This window comes from Thermobia domestica, chromosome 5 (assembly GCF_964235325.1).
Source record: "Thermobia domestica chromosome 5, izTheDome1.hap1.1, whole genome shotgun sequence".
Classification (NCBI taxonomy): domain Eukaryota; kingdom Metazoa; phylum Arthropoda; class Insecta; order Zygentoma; family Lepismatidae; genus Thermobia; species Thermobia domestica.
In genome coordinates this window covers 158,793,192-158,807,395 of record NC_137458.1, presented here as the reverse complement: position 1 = coordinate 158,807,395, position 14,204 = coordinate 158,793,192, and the positions used below count along the sequence as shown (strand labels likewise).

The 14,204-nt window shown below is 33.8% G+C and overlaps 1 protein-coding gene across 2 annotated transcripts in view; it reads right to left on the bottom strand.

Annotated features, from left to right (window-relative positions):
- The window catches only part of GABA-B-R2 (gamma-aminobutyric acid type B receptor subunit 2), an 832,753-nt gene that overhangs the window by 50,602 nt on the left and 767,947 nt on the right, over nt 1-14,204 (bottom strand). The window contains exons 13-14 of one of the 2 annotated variants that reach the window (XM_081759238.1): nt 12,932-13,109; nt 3,844-3,949 (exon numbers count right to left, since the gene is read on the bottom strand). In XM_081759238.1, coding sequence (XP_081615364.1) covers nt 3,844-3,949; nt 12,932-13,109 — 284 coding nt within the window. The remainder of the gene's footprint in view (nt 1-3,843; nt 3,950-12,931; nt 13,110-14,204) is intronic. The other variant, XM_081759239.1, reaches the window with a different exon arrangement.

Sequence of the window (14,204 nt, the reverse complement as noted above, 5' to 3'; positions counted from 1 at the left end):
GCGCTGTGTTTCGTTTACATTTGATGGTATCTGTGACCTCTTGGACAGTGATGGGGGCAGTAACATGTTGATCGACACTGAGTTCATGCATGGTATTGGGTTGCAAGAATGGAGAAGTGTCAGCTTTGTCTGCAACATGGGGTGTAATTCCAGGTGGTGGCGGTGTGAAAATGTTCTACAGATGATCTGCAAAGGCATTTGCTTTCTCTGTATCTGTGTGAGCTACGGAGTTGCCGATCAGAATGGGGTAGGGAGTTTTTGTGAACTTGCCGCATAAACCGTTGAACTTTTTCCAAAATTTGGTAGGATGACTGGTGGTAGACAGACTATTACAGGTTTTCACCCAACACCGGAGTTTATAGGCCCTGATGTAATTGTGCACAGTTCTCTGTCATTGTTGATGATGGTGTAAGGCATCAGGATTTCGAGTGCGAATGTAATCTCGATATAGTTGGCGAGAACGTGTGATCATAGTCAGGTAATGTGGTGGCAGTCGAGGTTGATATGGAATATTTTTGGTGGTAGGAATGTAAAGAGTGCTAGCTTCCTGTATAGTAGAAGTGAGTGTATCGACAGTGCTGTAGAGGTCGTCTTCGGAAGCGGGCGATGAAAGATGTTGAGTGCGTTTAGTAAGATAAGAGCGATAGGAGTTCCAGTTAGCTTTATCAAAGCGAAAACAGATGCGTGAAGGCAATGGAGGACGAGGTGAAGCAGAAGAGTGAAGATTTATTGAGAGTTTAACAGGAGCATGGTCACTTCCCAGGGTATCAAGTACGGAAATAGTGCTACGAGTTATTAGATTGCTAGACGTAATAACGATGTCTGGTGTTGTGTCAGAGATTGGCCGAGTGGGTTTTGGTAACTGATGAATGGTTCCAGTGGTGTGTGTGGTGATGAAAGCTGCGAAATTGGTACGATCGTGATCTGAGCGACTGTGCATATTAAAATCTGCCATGATGATATAGTGGCTATAGGTGTTTGAAATATGTTGTACAAATTGTATTGGGAGAGGATGGCCAGGCCGGATGTAGATGGTTGCTATGGTAATGATAATTGATTTGAAATATACAGTGGAAATTATATATTCAGGTAAGGGTGTATGAGTATAATAGAACTGACGGTAAGGCAAGTAAGGGGAGAAACCAACCGCTACGCCCCCATTAGCGCGCTGTGCGGGCTGTAAATTGTCTGCACGTAAAATGGTATATCCTGGTAGGCGACATGGAGTTGCTTTGGTTAAGAATGTTTCGTTTAAGAGGAAAACTGTTATATGTTCCTCGAGTAGCAGGGTTTGAAACAAAGGTTTGTTTTTAGTAAAGGATCGGATGTTCAAATAAAGAAAGTTTAGAGCCATGATGAAATTAAATTCAACCGGTTTGAGGTGTTGGAGAAGCATGAAAATGCACTGAGTTTCCAGAGTATGTTGCTGTGAAGTGAATATGAAATGTTGCTTTGGCTGCAAGGGTGATTTGCTGTAAGATGTGTGGCCGGATGAAAGGATGGATATTTTGCAGTGAAAGAGTAAGAAAAGTAAGGAGTTGATTTATTGTGACTGGGGTATCTACTGTGGGCGGAGGGGTGGTAACAAGCGATGTGGTACGCAAGGGTACAACCAGTTCCGGATGTTGCGGCGTTGGGTCCGGTTTTGCTTTACATTTATAGCTATAAGTAGGGTGGCTGTCCGGACATGTAGAACATTTCGCTGGTTGGTGCAAATTAGTGCATAAACGAGTTGAGTGTGGTCCTGCACAGTAACCGCATTTGAAGTCATTCTTACAGTCAGCTGTATTATGCGTATTATATTCTTGGCAGCGTTCGCATCGAACTGGTAAGGGTGCCATTGAACGCGATGGTTCGACTCTATGTTTACGGTTATATATGAAAGCTCCATGTGCAAGCAAATCGTCGATTGTCTCCTGATGGGGTGTGAGGATGCGAATCATGAAAGTGGGCCCACGATCGTTACGAATTCGGAGTACTTTAGAAATGGTGTAGCCTTCGAGTTTTAGTTCATCATGAACTTCCTCGTCTGTGTAAGACGGGTCGACACCTCGGATGACTACAGAAAGAAGCGAGGGTCTCCGTGGTGGAGGGGGTTGCTTGCGTGTCGAATTAGTGAGATTGGTGATTTCGGCTTGTGGTCCGAAAGTATCGATAGGCACTTTGTTTCGAATCGTCGTGTATAGATCAGGGTCAGACGTTTTAAAGATATAACCATTTCTTGTGTGCACTATTTCCCTGATGGCAGCACGTGGAAGATACTTCCTTAGTTGGAGTGCAACAAATTTCTCATTTGAGAACTTCGTGTCGTAATTGCGGAGAAGGATGGCAAAAGATGACTGAACAGATGGAGGAGTAGAATCTGCTGGTGGTCCTATATCCATAGCGTCATTGGTCGGGTATTCAGTATGATGCTTTTTCTTCGGCGGTGAGTTTTGAACTCGGGCGGCATAGCTAGCCTTTGATTGAGGTGACCTGGATCGGACCGATGTAGAAGATTCGACAGATGCACAAGAAGTTTGAGAATCTTTCCGTTGGCGAGAGCCAGAAACATTCGTTTGTGTCTTTGATGATCCCTTCCGTGGCCCCACCTTCGTGGGACCAACAGATGGTCCATCGACAACAGTAGGTAGATTCGTATGTCGTCCGCTAGTTCGTTTACCAGGTTTCGTGCCATGATCCGCCATAGTGAAGTCTATCTGGTGGGCAGATGCCCAAATGCTGTGTATATGATGTGATGTGATGATAGCAAGGTTGGACTACCCGTTTGGATAGTAGTCCAGGTAAGGCAGTTCCCCTATTAATGCAGTGACACTGTACACCCTTGGCTGAGATAAGTCTGATGAACAGTGTCCTGAAAAAACGCGGAGAAAAGCCCGGGATCAGGAGTAGGAAGGTTTTCAAAAACCGTCACCGTTCTAAGTAGGTGGCGCTTCAGAGGCAAACCTCTGGAAAGTATGCAAATAAATTCAATTCGGAAGATATTTTAAGATAGGTTAAGCAAATAATGTCTGTGTGAGAAGAGCTCTCACATTTTACTATTTGAATGATACAAAGGTATATTTTAAATTGTATTGTGCGTTTACTTGTATTTTTTATGTGGCAGCTTTCATGTAGTGAAAATATGTTTCTAGTTAACATTTTATCGTTAATTTACCAAAATCGATATGATTTTAATGTTCTTTATAAGAGAACTATCAGCATTTAGAGGTCAATCACGAATTTATTTCCTTTTTGTTGAATTTTGACCAAAATCATATAATTCAGATAATAGTAAAAACATTCCTTTTGATTATTTCCAGCTTGCAATAACACATACATTTTCTACGTTTTCTTTGATTATATAGTGGGAGTATTTGTAGCTGTTTTGTTTTAGAAGAATCTAATTAAGAAATGTGCAAGATTTAAATTTGCCGTGTAAATGTTAATGATTTAAGTTATAAACTGTTATATAAATGTACAGTTGAATGATATAAATAAAATAAAAAGTGGAATTTGAACTTTAGAAATGAAATGTTTCCTAGTAGGTGATACATTATAAGTAGTGATAGAGGAAGAGCTATTCGGATTGGTTTGGCTGTTATATGAAACCTTTTCAGACACATACACTGACATTGACATTTATGCGATTTTATTGCTATCGGTTCTCAAACGAATTTTGTTATCTTACCTGATAAATAACGAAATATGTTGCTTTATATTAATAGAATAATGGTATCTCGGCAATCGTTGATGTATAATAGTATTTACCTTGGTATAGAGTACTTGAAAGATGAATTTTCTTTGTGAAAAATAACGTGAAGTACAATATACTTACACAAATGTTTTTCTTTTACTACTAACCTTTGAGATGGGGTTTCAACTGTGAGGTTGACATATTCGCCATCTTGCGAGGAGTTTAGTGAACATAAAGAGCTGATATCTGTGGTTTCAGTCGTTCCAGAAGGAGCTGTCCCAAAATAAGTATACATAAACGAACTTTAATCATCATAATAGATTAAGCAAGACAGTCATAATATACTACAAGAGCACAAGAAATACAAGACATACATACACGTTAACACGAAATTACATGTGCTAGGTGTTAACCTAATTAAATAGCCGTGTTATCAGCGTGGTTCAGCTCTAATTGGTGACACGAAACATTTACGTAACTCATTAACATTTATAAATTGAAATAGATGTTGATTTCATTGAAGAATATGTAAAACAGTTGATTTGTTATCGCTTATAATTTTACATTAATTATTTTATTCAGCTAGGATAGCATCCGTTTTCAATTACTTCCTGTTGTTAACTAGTGAATTTAATATTATCATCAACTCCGCTATACATATCGTAGTTAGTCATTGTAAATACTTTCCATGAAGTGGAATTAAGATATTAAAGTTCTACAGTTCTCTCCACGACTGGCTCGAGAAGTGAATGAATTGATACAAATTAAGGATGAAATAATTTACAGAGTAATGGAATGTTATTGGTACAAAAATACACGACTACTTCTATTATATTCCGATAAGATGATACATTTTTCATGTTTGTCATCTGAAATAAATACACTCTTAATTTAGTAATTTATTTTTAGAAAATTTACTGTTATAACTAAATTTTCCTTTTATCAACAGACACTACACTTCACGATAACAAATTAGCAACTCTTTTCCTGATTATTTGTTGTAGTCAAAACATTATTTACATCAGCCCTCTTGAATAAAGGCTACGATTATAAAATCACGTGATGTACCTTTCATGTTATTAATCTTCCTTTTGTTTCTACAGAATCGCAGTATAGAATGTCAAGTGGTCAGAGCTAATTTTTTAATGTTTGTCTCCAATCGAAGTTTGAATACTGTCAAAGCAACAGTAAGCATTTGGAATATTTACGCAGATGCTTTTAAATAAGAATTCGCAGATCGAAACTAGTTTGCAGGTTTTGTAGACAAAAGTTTGGGATGTTCTTCTGCAGGTTTTCTCAGCTCAATTATCTTTTATACCGCTTAATATTGACTTAAAAATACCACTTCTCATCTGCTACGAGGAATGTAATGGAGAATTGGTTAATGGTATTGATGAACATGGTAATGTCTGAAAGAAATATGCGCGAAAAATGATGTGCTATCCGTATTCTGCACATAAAGTGTGAGACCTATTCACTCAACTTTTCTACTTGTCCTAATGGATACAAATATTATTCAGCTCGTATATAACTTTTCGGACAATACAAAGTCATCAGCTTTTAAGCTCTCTTAGTCGAGTCAGAAAGAAATGTGATGTCACCTCGATTTGGTCGTCAGAAAGAACAAAATTGTCTTCTTTAAAACAAAGAAAACTATGGATGTCCAAGATATTTGCCGTGGACATTTTTAATGCTTGTTTCAGCTTTGGTAGCATTCAAACATTGACTGATTTCGGAAGTTCTCAGATATTGTTCACTTGCCACTCCATCTAGAGGGTCTGTAAAAATGAAAGGATATTAGTAACATAAGATGTATATCACATGATTCGACTTTACAAAATTCGTCAAAAGGACTAAAAATGGATTATTGTGCATATTGTTGTTATATCTATAAGGATTAACGAAATCAGCTTCATAAATTTATACTACAACCCCAGAAATACTACATGATTTATTCTTTGTGAATAAAATTGTATAACATGTGATCTTGTATATAAACTCCCTTCTAACATTCTCGAATGTAATATTATATTATAGTCATTAATTAACATTTAACTTCGTTTTAGTATGTAAACGTGATTTATATGGAAAGTATATGTGTATAGTCTTTCAGAGAATTCGAAATATGCGTATTGCATAATGCTGATCACAATTTCTCACGTTATATTTGTACGTAATATGTTTATTTGTAGCCCGATATCTTATAAACTTATAGTTTATAGAGTTTTTATTTACAATAGTCTTTATCAATTTTCATGTAGTGTTCTAAAGAGAACAAGCATTAACAATACGAGCAGTTTATATTTTGGCAGCAATTGTGTAGGTATTTGCTTGATAACATGATTGAGTATGTAGGATTAAGATTATACTATATATAAGTCGTTGATGTTTTACTCGTAACTGCTGTCACAGTCACTTTATATGTTCTTTTGCCATTTACTTAAAAAAATCAATCAATTGAAATACACTGTTCCGTGCTGTACAGACAATTGCTCCTCTGTACATCGAGTAAAATTAAATCAAAATTGATTGACTCGTTCCTGAGATATTGACAAAAGAACATGTAGGATGTGTATTTCCATTTCATGCTGGTGACTACATAGTGTAGAGTTTTTCCTAGAATAACACGTGGATTTATTATTAATTTTGTGTTGTTCTATCTACCATGATTATCCAAATAATGTATGTAGGTCTTATTTAAGAAAATGATCATTAACTTCTCTTTAAAAATGTTAAAATCTGAGATCGAAATAAAAGACTCAATTGACTTAAGAAGATTAATGTTTGTTTGGTATATGTCCATATATATAGCTTTACGAAGAAAGGTGGATGGACAGGTTTCCTTGTAAAAGACTGTATATATGTTAATAAAATTATAAATGGCTATTTTTAGAATTTGGACTGTTCAGAAGAAAACAAAGGTTACACTACAAGTCGTATGGCAAATTGCTTTAGCTTTGACAAGCATAAAAAAATCAACATTTCAAACATTGGATTTTATATTATCGGTTTCGTAATTTCATATTCACATAGTTCATAAGTAAACTTCTATTTCTAACATTTATATGATTTGATACGTTTAAATGATTGTACTTCTTTATTACATAGGTTCCTTTCCCAGAAAACAATTTTCAGAATTAAAAGGGAATCAAAGTACAAGAATAATTAATTAAAATAATTACTTCTTGGAAAGCGGATTAGAACTTTTTTAATATAAAACACCGGGCGCGTCAATGCCAAATGTGCATCCTATGGTCCAGATATTCCTGAGTAGTGACGCTATATTTCAGAATGATAATGTGCCCACTGACACAGCTAGAGCTGTTGCTGCAAAGTTTGAAGAAGATCGGGATGAAGTTGAACACCTCCCTTGTCCTTTTCCGATCCCCGGACCTTGACAATTGAACAGCTGTGGTCCGTTTTGGAGACATGTATCAGAGACAAACTTTTACCTCCGTCCTCTCTCACAGAACTGAGTGATGCGCTGCGCACAGAATAGTATAGTATTTTACTCGCTAACATTCACAACCTCTATGACTCCATTTCACGTCGCATTAGAGCTATCCTGAGGTCAAAAGGTGGTCCAACGACAAATTAATTTAATAAAGTGCACTTCTTTAGAGGTGTTTCCACTAAATTGATAAGTATATGTATATGCTACTATTGTTTATCGATTAGCTTTGATTCTTCAAGTTTCCGAAATCTCCAGTCATTGAGAAAGTATAAGAGGCACTGTGCACAAAAGTCAGAAACCTAGGATAATCAATACAAATTAAAACCTTAACAAAAATAAATTTAAAAAAAATAAAAAAAAAAAATAAAAAAAATAAAAAAAAGTCGTCTCTTCTACCGCATTTTTTGAGTTTTGATTGGGAGAAATTGAATTTATTTTTCTAGGACACACACTTGGGATACTAATTATATCGGATGACACTAAGATAGTGTTTTACATACTTGTGAGCACATCAAATTGCAAGATTAAATTTGGAATATCTTAGTAAACTCTAAAATCCTTAGTAAACATGGCAAATGATTTTCCATAAATATATTGTAAATTCATTTCTCTAAAATACATAAAATTTATCCTAGAATAATCAATCTAACTTGAAAACTCATGTATCTGTTTTATAACACTGGCTACAAATTGAATAGAAGAAGTTGCACTAAAACTTCGAATACATCCAAACATGAGACACAGAGGGCCTATCCGGTTTGCCATAAAAAACAGACTGTGCTACGTGATCAGGTCAAAAACCACGTTGCGTGCTAAATAGAGTCTGGGAATTCCAAATCCAGATGTGAGATATTTGAAACACGTAACCCCTCGTGGGACGCTCTGGATAATTCGAAGAGAACGCATATACTTTAGCATTATTATTGATTTTACTCAAACAACTTTACTTTTGAAAATGTTCTATCCGTATTTACCTTACGTGCTGTACATCGTTTTTAAGCTCTTCATTATGTCTTTGTAATAAACTTTCAATTAGCCATTTCCTTATTATAGTTTTTGAGATATGTGAATGACTTCAGTTTTTCATTGAGTTTTCATTGGCTTTAATGTTAATGTTTCGTGCTTTTGACAATATTCCATCAATTTTAAGACAATTTGCTTCTGGCATGTAGAATCTATATAGTTTCTTCCATATTTAAGCTGGATTTTCACCCATCTCCCTCTTTTGGTTTTAGATAAGTGGAGGAATTATTTGCTTTTTATTGATTTTCCATTGACAATAATGTTAAAGTTTCGCGCTTTTTGACTATGTTCTATCCACTTTAGGACAATTTGCTTTTAGAATATAGAATTTACATATTTTCTTCTATATTTAAGCTTAATTTCAACCATCTCCCTCTTTTGGTTTTCGACGTAAGTGGAGGAATTATTTGTTTTTCATTGATTTTCCTTTGATATTAATGTTTCGCGCATTTTTTTTTGACTATTTTCCATCCATTTTAGGACAGTTTGCTTTTGGAATATAGAATCTACATATTCTATTCTGCATTTGAGCTGAATTTTAGCCATCTCCCTCAAAATCTGTCCACATCACTGCAACCAGTAGACCCTTTGGGATATTAATCTGACAGAATGGTATTAAGCTTTAGTGCACAGTTTCAAAATCATTATGCATTGGTTTCAGGTACTTTTCAAAATATTTTACTGTACTCTATTCACTGTATTTAAAGGCTAATCTGTGTACTAAGAGTACAGAGTATTATCTTCTGGACAGTAATATTGTCTGTTAGAGGCCAAATGTAACGAAGTGATTTTGTTTTCTTCTTCTCCAATTTATCGAAAAGTTATATAATATAGTTCCGTCACTGTAAATCCGTTCTCAAGGTAATTCAGTAGTTAAAAAAAAATAAAGAAAACTAAGCTAACACCGGAATTCCTTGGGTGAAGTAACATCTTGTACCACTATTTCATTGATTGCGTTTTAACATCAGGATCATTCATACGGATCCAAGTTACTCTAGCTTGTTTGTTATTATTGCTTATTATATAGAAACTCTTTTGTACCTATTTGAAAATGGGACATATCTTCTAGTGACGAACTCACAGTTTTCCATTCTGATTATAATTAAAATATTGCGAGGCTCATTTGTCAGAAAAAATCCTCATATTTAAGAAAAAGTAAAATGATGTAATCTATGCACTTGAGAGAGAAGCCCATGTGTTTTTGCTATTATTTTATTTGAACCTTATCGTAAAAATAAGGTCGTGAAGCATGGACATCCGCAGCAAGGGCAGGAGGGGCAATTACTCCTCATAGATTTTAGAAGAGGGTTCGGTTCTTCGAAACAAATGTCAAACCATATTAGATTTGACTACTCACCCACTACGGTAGTTAATGTATTTACTGAAGTACAGTGCAAGTTATGCAATGCGCGTCAATAATAAATGTTTTACACGGAATCACATGTTTTAGTGCTAGTCACTGTTGGAGGTTTTCCATTGTCTCTCATTTATAATGAAGAAATGTCTAATTTTGAAGTGACGCATCCAAGTTTAGGAAGGGTATCACTTTTCAGAATCTAGGTACCACTTTTCAACTCTGCTAAGATTGTTTGAGACTGCATTCTAACCACATCAAGAAACAGGAAACAATATTTGTAAGCAAGCAATTGGGTGTAACTGTTTCAATTGTTCAATTGGGTAGTTCGTACACATTTCATAGAGTGACTGGGTTTTCATTTAACAATAAAACTGGTTTCGATTTAGTAACAGGGGGGATCAAACCAGAAATTCATCAGTAACACCCTAGCATTATGTTGCATATGGTATTTGAATCCAGTGATTTATGACCACGACTCAATTTCGAAATTTAGCCGTTACAAATATTAGGCAGAAAAATATAGAAATTTTCAAATCGTATTTTAAAGAAAATTATATAGTAAAATTTAGAAAAATATCTCTATAATCGAATTAAACTCAATAAATCAATCATTTATTTTTTCGTAATTTATTTTTGTTTATAGATATTACGAATTTGAATCTTGATGACTCTTATCTGTATTCGAAGAGACAGGATAATTTGATTAAGAATGATGATATAAAACCACAAAATAATTTTGGGAACCATACATATCATAGATACAATTTTGCGCTAATAAATAATGTCTAGTCTCGTATTTCTAAAGACATCACAAGTACCAAGGATAAATTTGTTGATTAAATTTCTACGATGTAACAATCTGCATGCCAATCAACAATACATGGGAGGAAAATATAAGAAAAGATATAATTACAAATCTTTTCTGCATGCCATTCCTGATCTTGCCGGCGTGCCATAGGTTGCCGACCTTTGCTAGTCTATACAAAAAGGATGATTAAATTGATAAGAAAGAGCTAGATATTCCAAATTCTATGGAATAAATGGGACGATCTTCGTGCATATCATAATATATAATATTGAAAGGGCACTCCCATTATATTCTTGCCAATACGTTTCTATTCACGTTTTAATTCAGTGTTTTATCATTCTTTTGATAAATTATATATGTTCTGATTCTAAATAAAACTCGAACAGGCTATTATTTACGTATAAGTGAGAAATTGATCAATCAATGAAATTGCTATTCAGAAGGAAGTCTGATCTTATGTTCTTAAAAGTTTCCCGATGTTTTATAATTAACATTCAATATAATCGTATTAAATAGGTTTTAGCTGAAATAGACATTTCAGTTTTGCCTCATATAATGCAATTTTGTTGCTTTATAGGATTAGAAATTAGATGTTTCAAAGTAAGCTGATGCAGCATCATGTTTGTAAAACGTTGCGACCATTTTGTTTCCCATGTATGAACACACGTTACCACTGTTTCAATACTTTTATTGTTTACAAGATTAGCTTCCTTACGTTAACCCAATATTATTTTAAAAAAAAGTCACGTCCTTTTCCAGTTAAGTTGAAAACAATAAAATAGCCGACTAAATTAAATCGTTGGACAAAGTTTCAAAAGCAAGAAAATCTAGATTTGTATGAATTTATCTTATTTTAAATACAAATGAAATTCGCTTTTACGACTTACTTAATAGGTTACGTTTAATAATATAAATAATGAAACTTTATCATTGGCAAAGTACACTGAGAGAGCTCTTATCATATCAGTCTAGAATAAAGTACATACAAACAAATGTTTATCAAAAGGATAAAAAAAAATCACTTTAACTATTGAAAAATTAATTTCTACATCGCTAAGTTCACACTAACATATTTATGTTATTTTATGCATGATTCAGACTTAACTATATATATTTCAAGTCATTCAAGTCACTGTACAGAAGTAATTTTGGATCAAACATTATTGAATAGTCTTTGCAGGCTAACATCTACAAATTACTTCTGTATCTAAATGGATCCATATATTACTTATTTAAAATTGAAGGGTAAGAAAGTAAACTGTCACATGCCATGTAAGTTATTAAAATTAGTCAGGTTATTGTAGACTTTTGTTCAAGTACTTATTATTAATTTTAAATTTTTTCCTCCTGAAAATTATATTAAAAATAAAAAGTAGTGTTCAGTTAACATCAAATTTGAAGCTTTAAACGTTTACCATGTTTGAAAGCAAATTAAAATATTTTGTAGCAAGTAAACTTCTTTATTTTTTTAAGGCAGAAACGTCTACTTGTGTTCGAGTACAAAATTGTTGGTATCTTTCAAATAGGGTATCTCAAACGTCCCCTGACAGAGGGTAACTTTGTTATTATCAGAGTTACAATAAAATATAAGAGGGAAACCGTCTTCAAATATGATATTTTCAATCTAAAGTGAAGGAATTTTTAAAATCGGACGAGCCGTTCGGGCTGTACATTCTTTATGCGCCCAATGTTAAATGAAAATGCAATGTTGCTATTTACCTGGACCCACAACATAAGTGAATGAAGTTACTGTTTGAAATGGGGCTGACCACTGTCACGTTAGCGTAAAGACAGTAACTTCATTCACTTATGTTGTGGGTTCAGGTAAATAGCAACATTGCATTTTCACTTAACATTGGGCGCATAAATAATGTACAGCCCGAACGACTTGTCCGATTAAAAAAAAATCCTTCACTTGAAAACGTCAGTTGAAACGCAGAAAACATCATATTTGGAGATGTCTTTTCCTTTTACGTTTTGTTGTAACTCTGATAATAATAGAGTTACCTATGTCAGGGGATTTTTGAGACACCCTACATATATATATATATATATATATATATATATATATATATATATATATATATATATATATATATAGAGAGAGAGAGAGAGAGATAGACATATTGATTTTACGTGTTTCACGTAGGAAAAATGGAAAACATACTTTTTATTCTTTTCAAAAAAGTAACGGATATTGACATTTGAGATATGAGTTTTTAATTTTGTATTACCTATATATTAGAAAGTAGCACTTTTCAGTGAATTGTATTAAGTCAAGAGAAAATATAGTACATTCTATAATAGGAAAGCAATATTGTTATTTTCTATTTGGGTACTGTTCTAAAAATAATAAAAAAAGCATGTCACATTACTATTCTAACCCTTCAACTTTTTTGTCTCAGTACTAATTTTCTAAGCATAAGCCAAGAAAAGAAAAGCTCGTCTACAGTAAAAAAGCATTCACATTACTTATTTTGGTATTGTTTTTTTTTAAAGCCAATTTTCGGGAAAGCAGCAGAACTAAAAGAAATCCATTTCTAAGTTTGCTAGCCACGTTTCTTTTGTTTTGTACCTGAATGAAAGAAACATAAAATCTGTTTTGCGATTTACCAATATCAATTTTTGCACATTGTGAATTTCCTATCGAGCTCTTCCGGAATTGAACACGTTTCTGCTTTTTACCTTCCTTCTTTAGGAGGCTCTCCTGTCGAGGAACTGTCAGTCTGTCCATGCTGTCCGCATCGCCTAGAATTTCTTTGGCCTCGTCGCCTAAACGGTTGACGAGAGTCTGCGAAAATAAAATAAAAACAATTCTAGTTAAGACCTTTTAAATTTGTTATATAGTCATAGATTAATAATTTAATAATATTGCTTCGCTTACTATCCACTTTCAGTATATAATCATGGAGAGAAAATATAAATATAAAAGTGCTTGTTGATTAGAAATATAGCCCTAACAGTAGACAACAAGTATCATCTTTTACTCTGAAATGATATAACTATTTAGGTTTATAAAAGTCAAAGTTGGAATGAAGCGGCTAAAATTCCTTTGGAGAGTTTCTTGTATTGCAAAAACTGAAGCAAATTCTTTGTGTGCTGTTGACCATATCAATGTGCTTAGGCTGAACATTTATTTCAAGAAACTAGTTGTATATTTGCCATTCAGAACTAAAGTGGAGTTAACGTTTTAAGATTTAATGTGCAATAATATATAATTTGTCGATGTCTCCTTAAGCCTCCTTAAATCAAAATACAGGTAATGGAAAGACAACACAGGATGTAAAATAAGGAAACTTAAGAGCAAGGCTTTACTAAATCTATGTTTCTACTGAGAAGAATAATTATAAAACATTTAATTCTTCAAGCAACTTAGTTTTCTTTCTTTTTCTTTTTTAATGCAGTGAAGAAGATGGAAATTTATCACTGAAACGTACACGAGGGATCTTTATTTCGATGCTTAGATAAGAGTTGATTTTTGTTATTATTAATTCACACATATCCTATTATTTCACTAAGTGGTTGTATTCTCCTAGGAGTCACTTTGCACTTTTGACTTTATAAAAGAAATGATTTTTCGGTGATTATTTCTCCATGGAAAAAACTACTCGAAATTTTCATAAACCTGCCTACTGATATTATTGACAGACTTACAAAATATGGTTGACATAAGTAGAACGGCTTAGAAGAGGATGACGGAAAACCAAAATACATTTTTCGGGAGAAAATAGAGCTCTGGCTGATAACAATTATTTCGCTCCAAAATTTACTTGATTAAAATTTTCTTCGGGTTGTTAGACGTACATGCGTTATTTATTTATTTTGCTTATATGAGCATAAAATGGTTATTTTTGTTGCTATTTAAATTATTATACAGTGTTATTTT